This window comes from Monodelphis domestica, chromosome 5 (assembly GCF_027887165.1).
Source record: "Monodelphis domestica isolate mMonDom1 chromosome 5, mMonDom1.pri, whole genome shotgun sequence".
Lineage (NCBI taxonomy): Eukaryota > Metazoa > Chordata > Mammalia > Didelphimorphia > Didelphidae > Monodelphis > Monodelphis domestica.
In genome coordinates this window covers 164776810-164800559 of record NC_077231.1, presented here as the reverse complement: position 1 = coordinate 164800559, position 23750 = coordinate 164776810, and the positions used below count along the sequence as shown (strand labels likewise).

The following is a 23750-nucleotide window of genomic DNA, read 5'->3' as shown; positions in this document are numbered from 1 at the left end:
CAAAGCAGCAGCAGGACTGTCCCCTGTATATTTATTTCCTGTCTACAGGAAGTGAGTAATGACAGGAAGTCAGTGGGCTCTCGGGAAATGTAGTTCCCCTTTAGGGTAACAGATTTTCAATTATACATTGGGCAAATACTGAAGCTGAAGCTTAAATACTTGAGCCATGCAATGAGAAGACAGGATTCACTGGAAAAGACTCTGATATTGCGAAAGACTGAAGGCAAAGAATAAGGAGATATCAGAGGATGAGATGAATAGATACTGTCGTGGAAGCAATGAACATGCTTGGACTTTGGGATAGTGGAGGATAGAAAGTTTGAATGTGCCAAGATCTATAGGGGGGCCACAAAGAGTTAGACATGACAATGAATGAACAATAACAAAGTTACCAACCTGTGGGATTGTTTAACCTCTATAATAATAGGGAAAGGTGGAGGGAGGGTGGGTTTAAAGAGAAGATAATGAGTTCTCCTTTGGGCATGTTGAGTTACTTTCCCTTGGGACATGGGTTTCCCTACACATGTATCTATTTAGCAGACCCCTATATGTATATGCCTACTCTTCTCCATTGACACTGTGTGTCAATGTGGATTGTGGGTGGACTGTGATATATTGATTATTTTTTCTTTTGCTTTCCATTGAATAAATGTAATAAGTATCAAAAAAAGAAAGAAAGAAGAGGAAAGAAGGTACAAAGAAAAGAATTCTAGGGAGTGCTAGGAAGAGAGCAATACTATGGGTATATATGGTATCTAAATCATCTCTAGTGATGATAATTAAATTCATGGAGAGTGGATAAAGTTACAAAGAGAAAAAATGTAGAGAAAAAGGAAGAGGCAGCCCAGGATAGAGTATACAGACTTACAATGTAGAATTCCGATGATGATCCAGCAGAGGAAATTGAGGAAAACTAAGAGAGAGGAGTGTCACAAAATAATCAAGAGAGGAAAAGGTGTCCAGGAGAGGATGGTCAGCAATGCCAAAAACTACAAAGTGGCTGTGATAGGACCAATGGTTTTCTGACAGTTTCTATGATTTGGCACAGTTTCCTTGTTACTCCCTTCTCTCTAGATTTTCAGGACACTAGTGTCTTGTGTTTCTCCTTCTACCTATCAGGCTGCTCTTTCTCAGTCCCTTTTGCTGAATCCTCAAGTAGATCATGCCCTCTAACTCTCAGTATACAACAGGGCTCTGTCCTGGCTCTCCTCTCTTCTCCTTCTACATTTGGTGATCTCATCAGTTCTCATAGATTTAATGACAATCTCTACTAATAATTCTCAAATCTACCCAGCTTGCCTCAGCTTCTTTGCTGACCTGCAATCTCACATTTCTAACTGCCTTAAATCTTAAACTAGATGTCCAATACACAGGGCCTGACTGTGTCCCTAAGAAAAGGAAAAAGTTAAAAGCTATGACAGAAGGAGAAATAATAAGATTTAGCAACTGACTGGATATTTGGGGTGATGGAGTGTGAAGAATGGAGGATACTATTCCCTTTTGAAGCCGGGTGACTGGAAGGGTGGTGGTAGTACCCTTGATTAAAAAAAAAGTTTGGAAGATAGATGAGTTTGGGGAAGAGATATTATAATGAGGCCCATATTGCACTTTTTTTTTTGGTAGCAGCAAAGAACTACAAATTGGTGCCTGTTGATTTGTAAATGGCTAAGCAAATTATGGTATATTAGTGTAATGAATGTTACTGTGTAATAAGAAAGTATGAATATGAGTATCAAGAAGCTTAGGAAGAATTCTCTGGACTAATACAAAGTGAACTAAGCAGAACCAGGAAAACAATATATACATGATTACAATGATATAAATGGAAAGGATATAAAAAACAAAACATCTGAAGCTAAAGCTAAAACATTATAACCAAGAAATATGAGAAGGCACTTACCTTTCTTTTTTGCAGAGGTAGGAGACTATGGGTATGGAATACATTGGATACTAACAACTCAGATTTTTTCAATTTTTTTTTTATTCTTTGTCACAAAAGATGACTGTGGATGGAGGAGGGGATAGAGATGAATTGGAAAATGAAGATGGCATAACATATCTACATCCGGTATTTCTTAACATAAACACATCTTTTTAATATAGAATGCTATATGCATAATGTATATCAAATTGCTTGCCTACTTTTTTCATTTTAACATTATTTTTTATTTGGTCATTTTCAAACATTATTTCTTGGTTACAAACGTCATTTTCTATTCCTCCAACCCCTCCCATAGGCGACGTGCAATTCCACTGGGTATTATATATGTCCTTGAACAGAACCCATTTCATTCTTGTTGGTGTTTGCACTAGGATGCTCATTTAGAGCCTACATCCCCAATCATATCCCCCTTGACCCAATCAAGCAGTTGTTTTTCATTGATGTTTTTACTCTCACAGTTTTTCCTCTGGATGTGGATAGTGCTCTTTCTTGTAGATCCCTCCAGGTTGTTCAGGAACACTGCATTGCCACTAATGGAGAAGTTCATTACATTCAGTTGTACCACAGTGTATCAGTCTCTGTGTACAATGTTCTCCTGGTTCTGCTCCTTTCCCTCTGCATTACTTCCTGGAAGTTGTACCAGTCCCCATGGAATTCCTCACCTATATTATTCCTTTGAGCACAATAATATTCCATCACCAACAGATACCACAATTTGTTCAGCCATTCCCCAATTGAAGGGCATCCCCTCATCTTCCAATTTTTTTGCCACCACAAAGCGCGTAGCTATGAATATTCTTGTAAAAGTCTTTTTCCTTATTATCTCTTTGGGGTACAAACCCAGCAGTTCTATGGTTGGATCAAAGGGCAGACAGTCTTTTATCGCCCTTTGGGCATAGTTCCAAATTGCCCTCCAAAATGGTTAGATCAATTCACAACTCTATCAGCAATCCATTAATGTCCCAATTTTGCCACATCCCCTCCAGCATTCATCAGTTTCCTTTGCTGTCATATTAGCCAATCTGCTAGGTGTGAGGTGATACCTCAGAGTTGTTTTGATTTGCATCTCTCTGATTATCAGAGATTTAGAACACTTTTTCATGTACTTATTAATAGTTTTGATTTATTTATGTGAAATTACCTATTCATGTCCCTTGTCCATTTATCAATTGGAGAATGGCTTGATTTTTTTGTACAATTGATTTAGTTCTTTGTAAATTTGAGTAATTAGACCTTTGTCAGAGGTTTTTGTTATGAAGATTGTTTCCCAATTTATTGCTTCCCTTCTGATTTTAGTTACATTGGTTTTGTTTGTACAAAATCTTTTTAATTTGATGTAATCAAAATTATTTATTTTACATTTTGTGACTCTAAGTCTTGCTTGGTTTTAAAGTCTTTCCCTTCTCAAAGGTCTGACCTGTATACTATTCTGTGTTTGCCTAATTTACTTATAGTTTCCTTCTTTATGTTCAAGTCATTCACCCATTTTGAATTTATCTTGGTGTAGGGTGTGAGGTGTTGATCCAAACCTAATCTCTCCCACACCATCTTCCAATTTTCCCAGCATTTTTTATCAAATAGTGGATTTTTGTCCCAAAAGCTGGGATCTTTGGGTTTATCATATACTGTCTTGCTGAGGTCACTTGCCCCAAGTCTATTCCACTGATGCTCCTTTCTGTCTCATAGCCAGTACCAAATTGTTTTGATGACCACTGCTTTATAATATAGTCTGAGATCTGGGACTGCAAGGCCCCCTTCCTTTGTATTTTTTTTTCATTATTTCCCTGGATATCCTTGATCCTTTGTTCTTCCAAATGAACATGTTTTTTTTTTATGTTTTTTTCTAAATCAGCAAAAAAAGTTTTTGGAAGTTCAATGGGTATGACACTAAATAGATAAATAAGTTAGGGTAGGATGGTCATTTTTATTATATTGGCTCATCCTACCCATGAGCAGTTAATGTTTTTCCAATTGCTCAAGTCTAGTTTTAGTTGTGTGGAGAGTGTTTTGTAGTTGTGTTCATATAGTTCCTGTGTTTGTCTCGGGAGATAGATTTGTAAGTATTTTATTTTGTCTAAGGTGATTTTGAATGGGATTTCTCTTTCTAGTTCTTGCTGCTGAGCTGTGTTGGAAATATATAGAAATGCTGATGATTTATGTGGGTTTATTTTGTATCCTGCAACTTTGCTAAAGTTGTTGATGATTTCAATTAGCTTTTTGGTTGAATCTCTACGATTCTTTAAGTAGACCATCATGTCATCTGCAAAGAGCGATAACTTGGTCTCTTCATTGCCAATTTTAATACTTTCAGTTTCTTTTTCTTCTCTAATTGCTACTGCTAGTGTTTCTAGTACAATGTCAAATAGTAGAGTTGATAATGGGCATCCTTGTTTCACTCCTAATCTTATTGGGAATGCATCTAGTTTATCCCCATTGTAGATGATATTAGCTGATGGTTTAGATATATACTGTTTACTATTTTTAGGAACGACCCTTCTATTCCTATGCTTTCTCGTGTTTTTAATAGGAATGGGTGTTGTATTTTATCAAAGGCTTTTTCTGCGTCTATTGAAATAATCATGTGATTTTTGTTGGTTTGCTTCTTGATATGGTCAATTATGTGGATGGTTTTCCTAATATTGAACTAGCCCTGTATCCCTGGTATAAATCCTACTTGATCATGGTGAATGATCCTTCTTATCACTTGCTAGAGTCTTTTTACTAGTATCCTATTTAAGATTTTTGCATCTATGTTCATTAGGGAGATTGGTCTATAATTTTCTTTCTCTGTTTTTGTCTTGCCTGGCTTTGGAATCCCCTCCCTCCTCTCCTTCCCTCCCTTTTTGTGCTCCCTTCCCCTCCTACCCCTCTTGGTTTTCCCTTCTCCTTTACCCTGTTGGATAAGATAAAATTCAAGATCCCAATGGATCTGGATGCTCTTCCCTCTCAGAGTTGATTTCACTGAGAGTAAGGTTTAAGTAAAAACTCTCTTCCTCTCCTTCTTATAGGAGAATTCTTCCCCTCCCCTTCCCATGTGTATCTTTTTTGTGAGAAAGATTATTCTATTTAGTTTTTTTCTATTTCTTGGAGTATATATATATCTTAGTACCATCAACGATTTCCCCCTCCCTTTTTCTTTCTATCCCTCAATTTCTCCATATCATCTTGATGTCCAAAACTTTCCCTATACGTGATTCTTCTTACTACTCTAATGATGTATACAATTTTTGAGAATTACACATTACATTTCCCCCACATATTAATATATATAATTTGATATAAATGTAGTCCTTATAAAAGATAGTTTGAATAAAAGAAAAAGATAACATTTTTCTCCGTTTCCCTTTCCTTCATATTTACCTTTTCATGTTTCTCTTGCTCTTTGTGTTTGGATGTCAGACTTTCCACAGAGCTCTGGTCTTTTCTTTACAAATACTTGGAAACCTTCTATTTTGTTGATTGCCCATACGTTACCCTGGAAGTATATAGTCAGTTTTGATGGATAGGTGATTCTTGGTTGAAGACCCAGTTCTCTTGCCTTTCTGAATATCATGTTCCAGGCCTTGTGGTCCTTTAGTGTAGAAGCTACCAGGTCTTGTGTGATCCTGATTGGTGCTCCTTGGTATATTAATTGTCTCTTTTTGGCTTCTTGTAGAATTTTCTCCTTAGCTTGAAAGCTCTGGAATTTGGCAATTACATTATTGGGAGTTGTCTTTTGGGGATTTAGTGTAGAGGGTGTTCTATGACCTCCTTCAATGTCTATTTTGCCTCCTTGTTCAAGAACATCAGGACAGTTTTCTTGAATGATTTCTTATAATATGATGTCAAGATTTCTGTTTATTTCTGACTTTTCTGGTAGACCAATGATTCTCAGATTGTCTCTCCTTCCTCTGTTTTCCTGATCTGTCACCTTGTCAGTGAGATATTTTATGTTTTCTTCTATTTTGTCAGTATTTTGACTTTGCTTTATTACTTCTTGCTGTTTGGCCAAATCATTGCTTTCCAGTTTCTCAATTTTGGTCCTTAAGGTCTGGTTTTCTGCTTTAATTTTTTTATTTTCTGCTATAATTTTTTGATTTTCCTTTTGAACCATTTCCCACTTCTCTTGCCAGAGGGCTTCCATCTTTTTAATAAGCTCCAATTTAAATTCTTCCAGAGCTTGTGGACAATTTCCATTTTTTAAGGAAGTTTTGTCTATGTTGAATTTCCTCCTGTATTTTCTCTGTAACCTGTGTTTTTCCTCTGTAAAAATTTTCAGGGGTCACTGCCTTTTTTTTTTTTTCTTGGAGATTGTTTGTTGGTCCTGTGTGCAACTTGCCATCAAGGTTGAAGTTTTACCTTCCCATTTTAGTCAGAAATCTGAGTGAGCTGGGCAGGTTCTCTATGTATAGAATTAAGAAGCAAGGATTTTTGCCTGAGGCAAACTCTCAAATCTCCATAGCCTTTCCTGTCTGCAGCCTCTGCTGTTCGTGGCTCTTCTCTGTGCTACTTTCTCGAGAGCACCCATGGTCTGCACTCTCCTGCCTGCTGGGGTTTTAGGTGTAGCTGCTCTCAGGGGTAGATCTTTGGTGGTCTTAGTCTGCTCCCAAGGTCCTAGAGGTCTCTCTTGCTCTCTCTAGAGGTGCCCCTCACTCACTCACTGATTCTGGTGCACACTAGCTCTGACTCTGGCTCCATAGGTGGGGTGGGGGAGGGTAGATTGGCTCATGTTTGGCTGGGAGCTTTTTCACCCCCTTATAGTCTGGAAATGTCCAAATCCCATGTACCTTCAATGCTGATCCCTACTGTAGAGTTCCTCTGTTCTTATGAGAATTTTTTTGGGGGGGGTCTTTTGAGGTAGTCTATCAGTGTGTGCTGGGGAGAAGAAGCGTCCTGAGTCTAGACTGCTGCCATGCTTACCCGGAAGTCTGCTTGTCTTCTTAATGGGGGAAGGGAGGGAGGGGATTTGGAACTCAAAATTTAAAAAGAATGTTAAAAGTTTTTTAGATGTAATTGGAAAATAATAAAATAATTAAAAAAATAACTCTATATCTAGATATAGGTATATAATGCTATAACCTACCCTTATCTTACCTTTTTTTACTTAATCCATTTTGAATAAAGCTTATCTATCCAAAGACATATTCAGGTGTCTTGAGTGTTACTTGTTCCACTTGGGCCCTAAGGGCTAATTAAGCCACATGGCCGGAGAGGCAAATTTAGGTTAGATGTCAGGGAAAAAAAAACTTTCTAGAAATAAGGTTGCCCCAAAGTGAGATGAATTGCCTAGAATGATGGGGGGTTCCCCCATTTTATCAGTCTCTAAGAAGAAGCTAACCATTAATTGCCAGGTATAATACAGTGGAAAGTCCTTTGTGTATGGGTTGGATTAGGTAGCTACTGAAGTTCCTAAAAACTGTCCATTTCTAAGATTCTCTTGACTATGACAGACAAGTGGAAGATGGGAGAACAATGATGTTGTGAGGGGTGTTGGATCCCAATGCTAAGTAGATTTTGTTGCCTCAAAATTTCATGCTGTGGGAGTTGATGTTCAGGAAGAGGACAGGGATTAGTGTTAGGGTGATTCTACTTGCAATGACTCCTCTACATTTTGAATCTAGCTTTAACCTCTTCTGTGATTGGGACGTAGACAAGAGAATATAATTCCCCTAGGGTGAATCTCCTTGATTTGAAGTAAGTGGCTTAATCTGAAAGAATGTGGAGACAGGAAGTCCTTTTTAGGCAATAATTATTGATTTGCTCATTAAAACATGAGGCTGGCAAGAAGGAGATTGGCAGATAGTCTTTTAGCTCTAGATTTAGGGGGATAAAAAGATATGAGGAAGGAAAAAGGGGATGAGGTTCTATGTGCCTAGAGCTTTTCCCTAACTCTATCAACTTCCTTGTATTCTGATTTTATGAAGTTTAAAGACTATTAAGGATGGGACCAACTTTTCCAAATCTGATCTTTTTTTTTTTTAATCTTCAGTTAAAGGTAGATTAGAGTTCCCATACCCCAGTGACATTTTATTGGGTGGGAAGCACATTCAGACATTTAGGAACTCTGCTGGACAAAGGAACTCATATTCCCCCAGGACCTTATCCAGGTGAGATATGGGATCTCCATGAAGGCAGAATGTATCTGGAGAGCTACTGCCAGGAGGAAAAAGAAGAATGTCTAGACAAAGATGACAGAATCACTAACAGTTCATGTTCCCATTATAGGGAAATTGGGGTGAACCTATAGAGGGGTAGATATTTATTGAATTTGTGTGTGCATTTGTGTTTGGGCAGTCTGCCTACCTATTATCTTAGGGAAAGTTCACTGGAATTTTCTCAGCTTTTTCAAAGGGATGATGAGGATAATAGAAGATAAAATGGTCAATTTTGATAAAATTTAAAAGTTTTTGCACAAACAAAACCCAATGTAGCTAAGATCAGAAGGGAAACAATTAACTGGGGGAAAAATCTTTGCAGTAAATTTCTCAGATTAAAGTCTAATTTCCAAGATATAGGGAGAACTGATTCATACTTATGGCAATCCTTTCTTGTTAACATGAGGTAGTACAGTGTTCCTGGGAGTGCTGCCGTTATCTCTACCCATATAGCAGCCATGGACATTTGAGAGTAGAGAGTGCCTAGGATGCTTTCTTATGAGGATTTGGATTTTTCAGGACATCTTCTTTTATGAGTAAAGGGTTCATTACTGACCCTCTTCTGAGCTTGCCTCAATTTCTGGTGAGTTCTTAAGGCATGGGGCACCTGAATAGTCCTCCCAGTGGGCTATCTTGGCTGAACGAATTATTTCCCTGGACATACTCTTTTGGCCATATTCCCTTCATTTTTTTCTCCATCAATATACCTAGTTCATCAATAGCATCATTAAGATTGAGCCAGGTCTCAGAAATAACATCAAGTGTATTATCTGGCTTATTATAGAAAGTGGACATCATTGAACTTTGGAATGAATTTTTAAAAGATGAGCTTCATTTGTTGGTTTCTGCCTTTGATAAATTGACTTACTTCCTTGTAGAGGAGCTATACACCCTTAATGACCGACTCCCCAGTGGGACTGGCTTTTTAGTCACCTAGCTGTTGCAATGGATAGTGTTAGAGTAGAAAGAGGAGTTCAATATAGTTTTACTAGCTGTATGACCCTAGGCAAATTATCTCACCTCCGTCTGCCTCAGTTTCTATAACTGTAAATGGTGATCATAATAGCATTGAACTCCCAGGGTTGTGGAGAAGATCAAATGAGATAATATTTGTAAAGTGCTTTGCAAACCTAAAAGCACTGTATAAATGCAATTAGTAGTAGTAGTAGTAGTAATAATACAAATTTTTATCCCAATTCCTCTTTAATGTCAGGCACAGGGATAAAGGGGTAGATTAGATGGTAAGGATGAATTATTGCTCTCTCTGACCCCAGTGTGACTTCATGATTTTATTTTCATCTTTCTCCTGCCCTTATTGAGATCTACAAACCTGAGACAGAAAGCATTGGATATATGCGTCTTATCCCTGATAGAAATTCAGAATGTTCCTATCACTCTCACACTCACCTTCTCTCTTGAATGAATTGGGCAAATTCTCTTCTTGAAAATAAATGTGGGGGCCAGCTAGGTAGCACAGTGGATGAAATGCCAAGCCTGGAGTTGGGAGGATCTGGTTTCAAATCTGGTTCAGACTCTTCCTAGGTGTCCCACACTAGACAAGTCACTTAACTCCAATTTGTTACCACTCTTCTGCCTTAGAATCAAATAGAAGGTAAGGGTTTAAAAAAAAGAAAGTAAAGGTGGGCTTGGCTAGTGAAGGAGAGCAGGTGAGGTCTGACCAAAAGGGAGGAGTATTAATGACCCTACACATTAAAGTTAAGGGAGAAGGTGAGTAGAAAGGACTTGACCAGCTGGTACTCCTTTTTAGCCCATGGGGCAATGGGATCCTGAAAGGAATTTGGGGATTATTATGCACTAGGTTAGAAGTATGTTTTCACTGGTATAGAGTTCAGTTAGTAAGTCAGACAACAAACATTTATTAAGTGCCCAGTATGTTCCAGGCATGATGCTAAACACTGGAGAGAATGTCTCTGGGAGAAGTGGTACCCAAGGGGCTGTGAAGGAAGGGATGATTTCTAAAGAAAGGAAGAGACAACAGCATCCTAGTTGCAAGCAAGAAGATTGTACTCCCTTAGCTTCTATTTCCAGATATCATATTGTACTTGTTTTAGAGCAGAGACTCTCTTCAAGTATTTGGAGCTAGCCTTTTGATCATAGTTGCTGTGCTAGTGTTCTTGTCAATTTGCCTCTGGCTCCCATGTGAAATTCTGTTGTGTTTATGATTTTGACAAACCACAGTTATTCTCAATTTGGTGGGTGGTTGTGGTTTTGGCTATGGTTTGAAAAAATTGATAGGAATGTGTCTCTCTTGGTGTTTTATCTTTTAGTTAACTAGAACTGATGTCTGAGTCATTTGCTCTTAGGCATAAAATGTGATCTCAACCATGCCAGAATCCAGACTAGGGGACAGACTGTCTTAGGTCTGAGTCATTTATGTGGTGTTTAGTGATTATAAAGCACACAAGTAACCATTAATCAGGGAAATCTGGAATGAAGATAAAATGCATTAAGGCATGAATACTATATAAGCCAGTGCCCAGAAGGAGGCATCACTCCCTGGATCTGATAAATGTTCTTATTTCTATATGGACCATTTGTTGTTAGGACTCTGGAGATCAGGTTGGCCTGGGACCCTTTCCCCTGATAGCGTCAGCCTGCCTCCTGCTTCTATCCCACCAGCATTTCCCCTTTCCAATGGGAGTGGGAATGAGCACCTCCAGGCTCCTGACAGGAGGAAGGACATGGGTGTTCTTCCCACCTTGTTAAGGAAGAAGTCATTGACTGTTATCCTTTTGGTAAGATGAAAGATAATTAAGACATATCATCTTCCCTGGCTGCCGGCACCTAAAGACCAATTGGCCTTATCCGCCATGTTCCCTTTGGACTCCTAGATCTTGCTGTGCTCTGTCTGTGTACTCTAAGTATGTCTGGGCTTCTCCATCCATCCTTAAACTGAGTTATTTGTGTTGTTATATACCTCAATGAGAATAAAGCCCCTTGAAAGAAGGATCTATGTGGCTTTTTTATTTGAATTCTCAGTCCTTATCACAGTGTTTGGTAAATACTCAATAAATAGTTCCTCATTCCATTTCATAGGCATAGGGATTGAATCTTTGATGTCATTGTTGTAAGAAACTCTGAGATGAGGAAACTCCTTTGAACAATTCAGATTGCCAAAGGTGTCCCACGGTCCCCAGCATTCCCTGTTATGGCCAGAACCAGATTAAAATATAATTGAAAAATAAATATTTAACAAAATAAATAAAAATATAATGAAACCGATAACATATTATATTTTAAAAGTAAGCCAATATGTGGCCCACAGGGATCCTTATCGTAGGTTTAATGGCCCCTCTTTCTATTTTGAGTTTGATACGACTAGCTTGGGTAGCTAGGTGGCACAGTGGATAGAGAGCCAGGTCTGGAGTCTGGAAGTTCAAATCTTACCTCAGATACTTACTGGCTCTATGACTTTGGCAAGTCAATTAATTCTGCCTCCGTTTCTACATCTGTAAAAGGAGCTGGAGAAGAAAGTGGCAAATCACTCCAGTTTCTTTGCCAAGATAACCCCAAATGAGGTCATGAAAAATCAGGCACGACTAAACAACAAAACTACTAACTTAAAGCCCTGAGAAATTAAACGACTTTCTTAGGATGCCAGAGACCTTATATACCAGCCATGCAACTTGCTCCAAAGACAACTGGCTCCAAAGATGACTTTATAACCATGAAGAACACCGTCTCTCTATTTTAATAATTAAAAAATAATCCACGGGACTATGTGGATAGAGTTTCAGGCTTAGAGTCAGGAGAACCTGAGTTCAAATCTGACCTTAGATACTTCCTATCCATGTGACCCTGGACAAGTCACTTAAATCGATCATCTAGCCCTTGCTGCTATTCTATCTTATAATTGATACTAAGACAGAAGGTAAAAGGCTAAAAACAACAACAACAACAACAACGAAAAACAAAACAAAAAAACCTCATCTGCTTTGTTGCCTCAACCTGTTGAGATCTTGACCCTGTTCCTCGTACTACAACATGGAGCTACAGTTCTAAACCACATCTCACTGATATCTGAATAAGCCAAATTTTAGCCTCTTTTGCCTATACTTAGGGATTTTGCTTTCAGACCTTTGGTTTTACCAATAGATTTGATAGGTTTGCAGACACTAGATTTTACCAATGACTCCTTTCTTGGATCTTGCCTCCTGTGAACTTCTGGGCATCTCAATTGCTATTCTTCCTTCTTTGTAGTTATTCTTTATGCTAGCCTTGCCCTAATGGATATCTATATCTATATGTCCTTAAGTCCTTTTCCATTCACTTTACATATATACATATATGTGTGTATCCATATATATGTATACATATGTAATTTTCCATCCCCTTCCTTTTGCTTTTCAGTTCAAAACTCTGATTAGATTTGCATGATTATATATTGACAAATCCACTCAAACTACCTTATTATAGGTGCTCGCCATCTCTAGCCAGGCACCTGTCATCACTATATTTTAAGCTGAGAGCTAGAAATCCAAACTCTTCTGCCTTGGAACCAATACACAGTATTGATTCCAAGAGGGAAGGTAAGGATTTAAAAAAAATTTGCTTGAAGTCATAGAGCTGGAATTTGAACTCAGATCTTCAGACTCATGTGAATCTTAAAAATTATCAGACCCTACTTCATAAGGTTTGGTTAAGACCATTCCCCATTTTAAACAATGAAGGGACTTAGTCAGGAATGTGAGACCTCTACTCCGCCCATACTTAAGCATACTTTAGGGGAAGATAAAGTTGTAAACTCTTTACTGAACAATGAAAAAGTACTTAACTCATACTTATAGTAAAACAAAAGCCTTAAGCTAAGTCTATTTTTAGGAAGGTGCTAAGTACCCATAAAGGTCAGGCAACTTGTAAACTTCCAAGTGGCAAAGAGGTGAGAACTTACTCAAAAGTTTAGTCTACTCAGGTGTGAATTCAGAATGGGCTGTCCTTTGGAAAACATCTACTGTGATTGGTAGATGTGAGAACTTAGGGGAGGTGACATAGGAGAAAATTCTCTTTAAAGGGAGATGAGAAACTGAGAGCAACACTCTCTCAGAGAACTCTATCTGGAGATGGAGTTGGCCAAAGCTGAACTGGTGGGTCTCTGAACACTAGAGTCTTGCTTGTACAAATCTTGTGGTGAGTTGATAAAAGACTGACTGATCTCTCTCTTAAGGCTTAAGCCCTAAGGCTGGCCTAAGCTGGTCTAGTCCTTTTTCTACTATTCCCTCTTACTCTGTTTCTCTCCCTTTTCTTTAATTCCTTTATTTGTATTAATTAAAATCTCCATAAAACCCAGCTGATTTGAGTATATTTCGTATTTGGGAATTTTTCCCTGGTGACCTCTTTATTTTTAATTTAAAAAACATATCTTTGCGGTCAAAATTCAAGCCAACCACTCTTTTATCTGTACAGTTTATGGCTCCAACTATTTTAATCATTACACTCATGCTTTTGAAGTAGCCCCAAAAAGACCAAAGATGGAAAAATTACCCTGTCCACATTTTTAGGGGACAGACTTGGTTTTTCCTTCCCTCCAGAAGGACAAGATATTTGGGGCAGATAAAAAAATGCTTTCTTCTCAGTTTGGGTGGCAAGAGACAAAAGAGGAATTTCAGGAATATCAAAGGGCCAGTGAACTAACATTTGACTAAGTGAAGATAAACACTCCTTGGTTAACAGCCCCATTGTAATTCTAAGAATTGTCCCCCCCATCTCAGACCCCACATTCCTGTGTTAAGGTTTGTTTGTTAGATAAGAATTCTGCAATGTATATAATCTGGTCGTTAATGTTAAACCAACACAGTATTCCATTAGGGAATTCTGTCCCAGCTGGTAGATTCTTTCTTTCTCTCTTTTAATAATAAATTATGGTTCCAATAATCAATATTCGAGGTGTTTGAACTCATTTGTGAAGTGTCCCATTTCACTTTCAGTTTCCAACCCACCAAGAAGTTATCTTTGCATTTTATTTACCTTTCCTTACATTGATTATAGTTCCAATGGTTGGCTTGGCATCTAAATACAAGTGAATCTGTTTACTCCCTCTTAGATTTCTGGGTCTTAAAATTTTAGGGCATTTCTTTATTGTCAGTTGTAATATATTTTGATGGGTTGACACTGAGAAGTGAATATTGTGGAAATATCATGCACTCTGACAGGGGATTTGGAACAGAAATGTTAGGGAGGAAAAAGTTCAGGAATAGACAGACTTTTCAATAGAGGTGTTTGTGGGCAGCTTGGGAGGGCATATATGAGTAGAGAGTCATGTTTCCACTAAAATTCTCCAGTCTGAAATGGTTTAGCAGCTCATTGAAATAGGAAAAGCTATTTATTCTGACCTGGTGGGGCTGTTGTAGTTCCTCAAGTTACAGAAACAATGTTTTTCTCATTAGCACTATAGTTCCTTTGAAAGGAGTGCTTCATTTAAAAAAAAATGGAAAATCTTCCTAATAAAGACAAGCTGGTGTCCTTGGGATTTTTGATGCTTTGCCTTTGTAGTCATATTTTCCTTTGTTCAAGTATAGTAGGCAAAAAATAAAGATAAAGAGCTTCATTTACAAATAAAGTTAAAGCACTTCTCTTAGTCACCAGAAAGTTTGTGATACCATGCTGCTCCTTTCTTCTACTGGTCTTTTTTTTCCCCTTAAGATATTATTTAGTCAACAAAAAGTAATTGAGCTTCTATTATATGCCAGGCACTGTGCTAATTCAGGATACAAGAAAAGGCATTTTTATTACTTTGTTTATACTTCATATTTATTCATATATTGTGGCTTAAGGGGATGGCAGGGACTAGGGGAGGATTTTTAGGATGGGACTATTTGGGCAGGATTAGAGAGAGCAGTGAAAGACCTGGGAGGCTGAAGGTTTGAGAAAAGGGATAATGGAGGCTCTAATGTGTTGGAGAAGAAGGCTGAGATCAATGATTTTGGCAAAAAGAAGTCATCCTTTTTTTTTCACAATCTGAGGGAATGGAGGGGTAAATAGAAGATGAAGTCAAGAGGTTTTGAGATGAAGAGAAAGGAAGAGGCAGCTCATGGCAAATGGTCTCAGAAAAGTAGGAGCAGAAGTCTTTAGTTGAGAGAGAGGGGAAGGGTTGTGGTGTGGGTGTGGGAGGCTTGAGGTGAGTAGGTTGTTAAAAGTGAGATAGAGATGAAGGAGGAATAAAAGACTGTATTGCTTCAGCAAGGGTCCAGTTGAAATTGGATGACATTAATTAAGTCTTCCTCCAGTTTACTTAAGCAGCTCATGATGAGTGGGAGCAGAGGAGGTCCATGGCAGGAATAACACAAGACCTAGCAACTGGCAAAAGGTGAGCAGCAACAGAATAAGAGGCGAAAAGAAAGAGCAAAAGCCAGTGTAGAGTTGAACTGGTTAATTATTGGGTCAGTATTGGAGAGAGAAGGAAGGGAAGTCAGAGGAGGGATAATGGTCTAAGAGAATACTGGACTGGAATGAATGAGGGCAAGGACTGGGTTTAATAGAAATTGAATGAAAGTTGAGCAGTGGTAGAGTTTGTAATGAGGAAAGTAGAATAATTGAAGGTAGTGGTGAGACCCAGTGTCTAACTGTCCCTAAGGTTGGCTAAGGGAAAGGACCAAGGGGCTGGAAGGTTAGGGAGTTGGGAGGAGGACCATATATGGATTTAAAAGTTTATTAGTATAAGGGCAGAAGTAGGGAAGGGAAGGGAGATGGGGAGGGAGAATGATCTGGGGTCTGGTTTACAATAGCCACGACAGTCCGGACTGGGTGGAAAATTCTGATAATTGTAAGTTTCAAAGGAGGTGTGATTGTTGAGTTATGTTAGTAAAGGGAGAGCCAGAAAGTGGAAATAGGTAATAAGGCGTAACCTGACACTTCCTTTAGGACCATTGTGCCAGGTGTGTATGAACTTCTTCACTCTCACCTGTGAGGGAGGAGGTGGGTGCCACACCTGGTCCTTCCCAGGCAGGACGATGCTGGATCTAGGTCAGTTTTAGTCCAGTTACTCTTCTTTTGGGGTGGCTGGTAGCTCCCTCACCCCCAAACTCCCATGAAGGTAGGGAGAAGAGCTACCATGACTTTGCCTTCCAAGAATCTAATTTCATTCCACTTTACCTCATCTTTTAAGAGTTGATTGAATCAAGATGGAGAATTTTGAGTAGTAATGCAATGAGATAAATCTCTATCATTACAAGAAACCTTCCCCAACCTCTCTTAATTCTAGTGCCTTCCCTGTGTTATTTCCCATTTCCTGAATATAGTTTGCATTGTATACATCTGTTTGCATGCCAGCTTGCCCTTTAGATTGTAAGCTCCTTGAGGGCAAGGACTGTCTTTTAACTGTTTTTGTACCTCCAGCACTTAGCACAATGCCTGGCACATAATGGACATTTAATATTTGTTGATTATTGACAGTGACAATTGTCAGGTCACTTAATATGAATCAGCTAAATCTGAAGGACTGTACTTTCTTCCACTTCTTTCCAACTGTAATTGCTGCACATATATTAAAAGCTCATGTGATAGATTTCCCCCTGATCTTCCCCACTGAGGCAGCATATAGGTTTAGGTCTTGCCCCAGATAGACAATTAGCTGTGTCACCCTGGGCAAATCACTTAATCTTTCTGTGCACTAGACAACTTTAAAATACTATAACTGCAGACGAAGCACTGATTTCAATATGCAGTTTCCCACTAGATGAAATCACAGGGCAAGAAGAATAAAATTCTCTGCCCTTGCCACACAGTGGCAAGTATTAAAGGGTCAGCAAGAAGGTTCCTCTCTTTCCCATGCTTTTTTATCCTTCACACTTATATCATCACATGAAATCTCCTTGAGGTTAGAGACTTTCATTTTTGTAGTCCTGGTACCAGCATCTGGTACAAACTACTTTCTGAATTGGATTTTATGGAGCTACGTGAGTCACTAAGAGTTTGAGTGGTAGGTATATCTTTTGGCAGAAGATGGTGCTTTTAGAAAGTAAATCACTTAAGATGAGTTGGGTCTGTGCTTAGGGGTTTATACTTAGACTAAGGTCCTTATATCAGAGAGTTACTCAAAGAGCAGACATATTGAGAGAGAAGGAGACATAACCTTTTCTATAAATGGATTCTGTGGCTCTCAGATGGTAGCTTCCTTTAACTCTTGTGGGTGAATGCTAATAGCTTTTCAGGAGGCTGTTCCATCAAATGAAAAGACTATCTCAAACTCTGTGGATGCCAAAGAACACATAAGGTAGTGGCACATTTGTGAATACCTATATCTATATCCAGGTGGTGGTGTGAGGCATGAGGCCAAGGACTTTAAACTTGGATCAAGATCCCTGAAACCTGAATAGACTGATTTAATATCAATTTGCTGTGCAAGAACATTTAATTGGTGTAAAAAATGAGCTAGGCATTATACAGAATGTATCATTTGACAGAGCAATTGTATATTTTAAGACTAGGGAAGTATTCAGTTCTATAATTTCACTGACATTAGAATAGCTAGTTGGATTGGTAGGTAACAAAATAATTCCAGTTGAATCCAAATTCTCTTTTCCTGTGTCAGAGTTTGGCCAGAAAGCAATAAAAGTGTACAGGATCAACTTAGGACTTGGTAGAAGTATTGTCAGAAGTAATGTCTTTAGGCCACCCTGACCAAAGATGTCAAACTATTGCTGCCCCATTTGTGATTTCTGATAATCACACTGCCCATTCTTTGAAAGGCAAATCAGCTTCTGCTGAAGGTTGAGCTTCTCAGAAGAGCTGACTGGTCTGATTCCCAACCTTTTTTGAAGCTTTAAAACTTTGTTTGATTTCAGAAACCTTCATTCCATTCTTTTTCCTCTATAAAATACTCTATACTATTAATATGTATGTATAACTATATCTATGAATATTTTAAAATTAAAATGAATTAAAATTTGAGACTCTTTGAGATGTCCCTCAGAATGACTGGAGATATGGTGGGAAGAACAAGGTTCAGTCCTCACTACTGCTAAGGGGAAGGAATTCCATTCTGGCATAGTGTCAATTCTTTCTTTCCCTTTTCTTTTGTTCTTAAATTCCTCATCTATAAAAAAGGGGGAGTAGAGTAGAGGGTCCCTAAAGTCCCTTTTGATTCCAAATCTCTCTTCTGAGTATAAGAGGCAACATGATAGAGTAGATAGAGAACAACTAGGCTTGGAGTCAGGAAGACTTGTGGTCAAGTCCTGATTCTGACACATCCTGACCATGGATTGACAAGTCACTTAACCTCTTGGTGCCCAAAGTAACTCTCTAACACTGTAATTATAAATGAGTCGCCAAACTACCTGGGGAGAGTGAATTTCCCTATACGATGAGACCACAGGCTGGATTCCAGGACCCTCCTCCCCTCCAATGATCATAGTATAGGACCACATACAAAGCAGCCACGTGAAACTTGCCAAAGCCCATGAATCATTAATTTTCATCCATGTTGGTTCTAAATGAGGCAATGTGACAAGTTGGCTTCTCTATGAGCTTCTTGGGATAGAGTATCAGGCAGACCAGGTCAAAAGAATTTGGAAATATATTGGTAAATGATCATTAATAAGGTGAACTTCTAGGCACCAGCCACATGATGTCAGCCATGGAAAGCCTATTCAGTTTGTTTAGGCTTAAAAAAAAAAAAGCCTACACTTCCTGATTTTGTGTTGAATGTTGCTGCATTTAAGTTTCAAGTCTCAGATGAATTGTATGGTGCTTTGAGATTACATATTTTCTATTCCTAAACTCATAGGATTTTTCTTTTTTGGTAATCAAGCTTTCTAAATCAACACACAGCATATACAGTTGGGAAAAAAGGATTTTGGATATATATTTTATTTGACAGTGTTTTAGAATATCATACAGTAAACAAGATTTCTGTAAAAGTTAATTTATCCATAGTGGTGCGTTTCATAAAAATAGTTGCTCACTTACAGCCTTTCTGTGACTATTAATACATGGAATTATATTTATAGAGATACAGCTGTACAGGGTAAATTCACAGCTAACACTACACAGAAATATTATTTGGAATGGGGTTTAGATGATGTGCTGTCTTCACAGGTTATCGATTACAGCCGCATAAAGCAATTGCTGCACAAGTAGTAGCTGTGAACTGTGCAAATTAGAGTTTATGCAAGCGTAATCTCAGGTTGTTCTTCATTTCTTTTAACACATGGAAAATAAAGGTCAGAGGATACAGTACTGGGGCGTGCAGCTACACTACAGAAGCATTGTCCAAAACTTCAAAACCAGATTCAATAAATTAATGGCAAACTATATTGGAGTTCTAGTCCAGGGGAAAAAGACTAATTGAAATTAAACCAAAATTGTGTAAATCACTACATGTGTTTGTGCTTTTGTTTATGATGAATGGAGTTTCTTTGTCTTTTTTTTGTTTGTTTGTTTGAAAACCAGTTTGAAAGCTGCAAAATCCTTCATTTGAGACTTTCAACCACCATCTCTTTCCATCAAAGAACTCAACCCCATGTTGGATGAAACTAAATTATGGTAATGTAAGATAATGCAGTGCCTAGGACAGAGGGAGGGAAGAAGAAGAGAGCAAGAAGTAGGGCACAGCAGGGAGAAAGAATGAGGAATGGAGGCAAAGGGAGAGTGGAAAGGTAAACTGGAGGGAGAGAGAAAAAGATAGACAGAGAGACGTGGGTAGACATACATAGAGAAAGACATACATATAGAGGAACACATGCCAAAGAATCAATCAAGGGAGGCCACTGCCTTTTGACTCAGCCTGATGGAACCAATCTTCCCATATTACTTCTTTGACTACAGATTTGGAGATGGCAAGGAAGTGTGGCTTATTTGCATCTGAACTCCTACAAAGCATGACAATAGTGGAAAGGATGCTATTGAAGTAACTTACAATGGACTGAAGCCTCTTTTGAGCAGAGCACATTAAAGAGAAAGGACTGTTTTGGTGCTTTTTTAGAAGCCTCCATGTTGACTTTTCACATATGTATTCATGAAGTGATTATCCATGGCAAATTTACCAGTGTTTACAACTTTTTCTATTACAAAAAAAATCAAGGCAGAAAATGGTGTCTTAGAATTTTGCTAGGAAATCAATCTTCCATGAAGAGTACTTCCAGGGTCTAGACATGCATGAAAAAAAATGTGGACTTGACTAAAGGGTTCAAGACAAAAGTGGACTCGATGAAACAAAAAGGAGAAAATGAAAGCTCAGAGGCAGAAAGGAATGATAAAATGTCTTTTAGTGAAAACAAATTGGTCATAATGATGGCTTTTTATACTTGGAAGGCATTAAGACCTCAATAATGTAGGATGGACTATTTTGCAAATATCTGCTCTTCCCAAGTAAATTAGAAGTAGAAAGATGGCCCAACAGAAGGTAATACAAAAGAGTGAACTATAGCACCGCTAGTAAGAAAGGTATCTGTCTCTGCTACTAAGAGAGGATAGGAAAGCCTTTTTTTTTCTTTTTTTTCTTTTTTTTTTGTAAGGAAACTGCAGCTTCTCCACTCTTGATAATCATTAGATTCTGTTCTGCGGGTGTAAAAATCTACACTTTAGACAATGACCAGTGCTAATCTGTGAGCTAAATCACCAAATTCTAACTTGTGGCAAATTGTTTTCCAGGACATGATTTTCTGAAACATAACTTGGTTCCCCTTCCATTTCCCCTACCCTAAATGTACAGAAATAGGATTTGTTCACAAAATGGCAGTAAAAATGGCATCACACCAATTAATTTACTCAATTTCCTAGTCATCCTGAAGCCCACAGATGAAGGAGGCTGCTAGAACCAGGTGTGGACTGTCCCAAAGTGTGTACCATGGAAATATGTCATGGGTGCACAGTTCTGAATGTTTCAAAGAAACCCTTTAACCCCTGTCTAGATACGTTGAGAACAATTTATTTACAACACTTTAGCTCAGTTAAAAGATATAATCTTTTTCTCAGTTTCAGCTTGCTCCGTGCAGTTTGATTTTTAAGGCGATATTCCAGTTTGTGATTGCTTGTCCAGTTTCTTGATATAAAGTTTGTAAATGACACCCAAATCCTTCATGCAGCGGGGGAAAAAATACTAAAGCTACACTGCACTGTCTCTCTCCAATTGTACTTTAAGATATTTTGGTTCTTCCATAGCTGCCCAAGTCCCTAAAATGGAACGGGGGACTCCGGGATCAGTTTTTTAATCTCCGCGTTGCCTCTATACGGCTCAAACTTATTGGATGCTCTGTATATCCTCACGGACTCGAGTTCCACTGTTGATGCTTCCAGGCTTTGATGTCTCATGGATCTATGTGTGACAGAGAAAATAAATTAAAACATCGCGAGACAGAAGCTAAGAAGAATGTTCTGTATTGATGTGAAATGGAGGGCAACAGCTGCATCGCTTTATCTGCTCAGGGCGGAAGTGTCAGATTTCAGTACACTAGGTAACTTGTCGGAACCAGGGATTTTCCAAGGTCCTGGTGACACCGTTGCCTTCCGAGTGGCGGTGGTGGCACTGCGAGCGCTACTACAATGGAAGTGTCCCTTCCTCGGGAACTCGCCGTGTTTCCCGTCAGGCTCTCGCCGGCTGTGGTCCACGTCGCTCGCGTACGGGCTGCAGCTATTGCTACCATATGCCTTTGTAGCACCGAGTGATTCGAGCTGGCTGTGATCAGGAGCTGCTGCGGCTTTCTTTTCCGCCGGACCCAAAGCTCGGAGATCCTCTTTCCTCCCGAGGGATCCACCTCTGTTGGCATCAGTGGCCTTAGGCTTCCCGCGTGGTTCATCATTGGTCCCAGCATACATCGTCTCCCCTGCTCCTCCCACTTCGGGGACGGTGATCTGTCCAATGGCTTTACACTCCGAGGGGGGCCTGCCGCCCTCGCTTTTCTTGGGTTTGCACTCGGACGATCCTTTGCTGGAGGTCTCCTCATGCTTTGACCTATCAACCTTCTTGGGGCTAGCGGATCTTTCCCTTTGTTCTCCTAATCTTTTCTTCTTCTGGCCGTTAGCTGAAAGCTCCTTTGGTTTTCGAACATCTTGTTCCCTTTTGATATCCCAAGTTGGGTCTGGGCTTATCTGGTGGGAAGGGTCAGAGGGTGGGGCTAGATGCGATGAAGATAATGGTGAGATTATGTCTTCAAGGGAAGCCACTACTTCCGGCAGACCTGTGGAGGTGGCAGAGGGAGAACTCCAGGAGTTTGGTTCGTCTGCAGGACAATAACAAAAGAATTACGTGAGAGTCTGCTCACAGGTCAAACATCCCCCCTCCCCCCCTTAAAAAAACAACTATCAAACATTTGGATGTTTATGCTCTAAATAATCAATAGACAGAGATTCTTAAAGAAACCTCTGCGCTGTCTAGAAGGGCAGGGTCAGAGGCAGACAACCCAAGGATGACTCTTTCTGGGGGTCCCATACTGCTACTACCCCCTCCCCACCCCGTGGCTTGTCTCTGCGTATCCTCTCCATGAATTCCTCAATGGAGCTGGGAGTTCGGGATTGCCTCTGGCCTTATTCTGATCCTCTCACCTTATTTTTTTTTCTAGCTTTTTTGCGTGTCATCAAATCTGACAATTTGTTGGGGGAATCTTTCTACTTTCATGCATTTCTTTCATTTCATTGGACTAGGCCGAATTGATATCCTCTCAAAAACTAGGGAAAATGGCTTTCTAACGTTTGGTATCACCAAAAGTATAATCCTGTAATAATCTTTAATAATAAACAATAATATTTATATCAACCCACACTTGAAATGAGAAGCTTTTTTTTTTTTAGTTTTAAAAAGGATCATTAGCAACAAACCATCTTTCTTAAAAATTATGTTATAGATGCCCTTGGATCTACCCTTTATGCTGGGCCAGCTGATTTTAGCTGTAAAACTCAGATCCAGCATTTAAGCCTCAGAGGCTTGTGATGACTCCTCTGATAGGAGAGCATAAGAAGACAAGAGACCAAAGCTAGAGGTGGTAGGGTAGGGAGCTCCCAGGGGGCTCTCCGAAATCCATAATTCTGGCTGCTTCCACACTACCAAATCATAGGCCTAAGCAAATATCTCTTTTAAACTGGAGGTCAGGGGAATTTTCCCCATATCTAGCTTCATGAATATTTTCTCTCTCACATTTTCTCTTGGTTAGTATTTAAGGAAGAGTGTCCTAGAGAAAAGCTATCCTGCTTATTAGTTAACTTGCTCTGTCTAGTGATGTTCCTGTGCTGATCTTCTGACCACTTTTATTAGCAGCCCCCCCCCCCCCCCACGTCCTCTGGGAAGGTGGCTCTTGTAGAAGCTCCATCAACTACCTACTGCTGTTTGGCCACTTGTAGATGTTATGTAGTTTAACAAAAGAAATCTTCTAGAAAAGTAATTTGCAGTTTTGCCTTTACTCTAAACCAGGGTAACCTTGGTTACCTTGAGGACTATCAACAAAATTTATTTTAATTCACTTGTATAAAAATAAAACATGAAATCCATGCAGTAACAGAACTCTTGGCAGGAATAGGATGGATGCTGCAGTCAAAATTAGAAAAATAAAGTTTAGTGTGACAACACTGGAAAGGTTAGGAGCTGCTTACTGAAACAGTTGACTATGGCTTTCAAAATGACCTAATCTCAGGGCCAAGAGAGTAGGTTAGTTCCTGGCAGAATCTGGCTGGACTGTTGTAATGATATTTTAAATTTTTATAGGATCTTTGTCTCAGAACATATGGCA

The 23750-nt window shown here is 39.1% G+C and overlaps 1 protein-coding gene across 21 annotated transcripts in view; it reads right to left on the bottom strand.

Annotated features, from left to right (window-relative positions):
• Positions 1–18884: 18884 nt before the first annotated feature.
• MAGI2 (membrane associated guanylate kinase, WW and PDZ domain containing 2) overlaps positions 18885–23750 on the bottom strand; it is a 1718964-nt gene continuing 1714098 nt past the window's right edge. For 20 of the 21 annotated variants that reach the window (XM_007504040.3, XM_007504032.3, XM_056800855.1 and 17 more), the window contains one exon: positions 18885–22250. In XM_007504040.3, coding sequence (XP_007504102.1) covers positions 22194–22250 — 57 coding nt within the window. In that variant the 3' untranslated portion in view covers positions 18885–22193. The remainder of the gene's footprint in view (positions 22251–23750) is intronic. The other variant, XM_007504043.3, reaches the window with a different exon arrangement.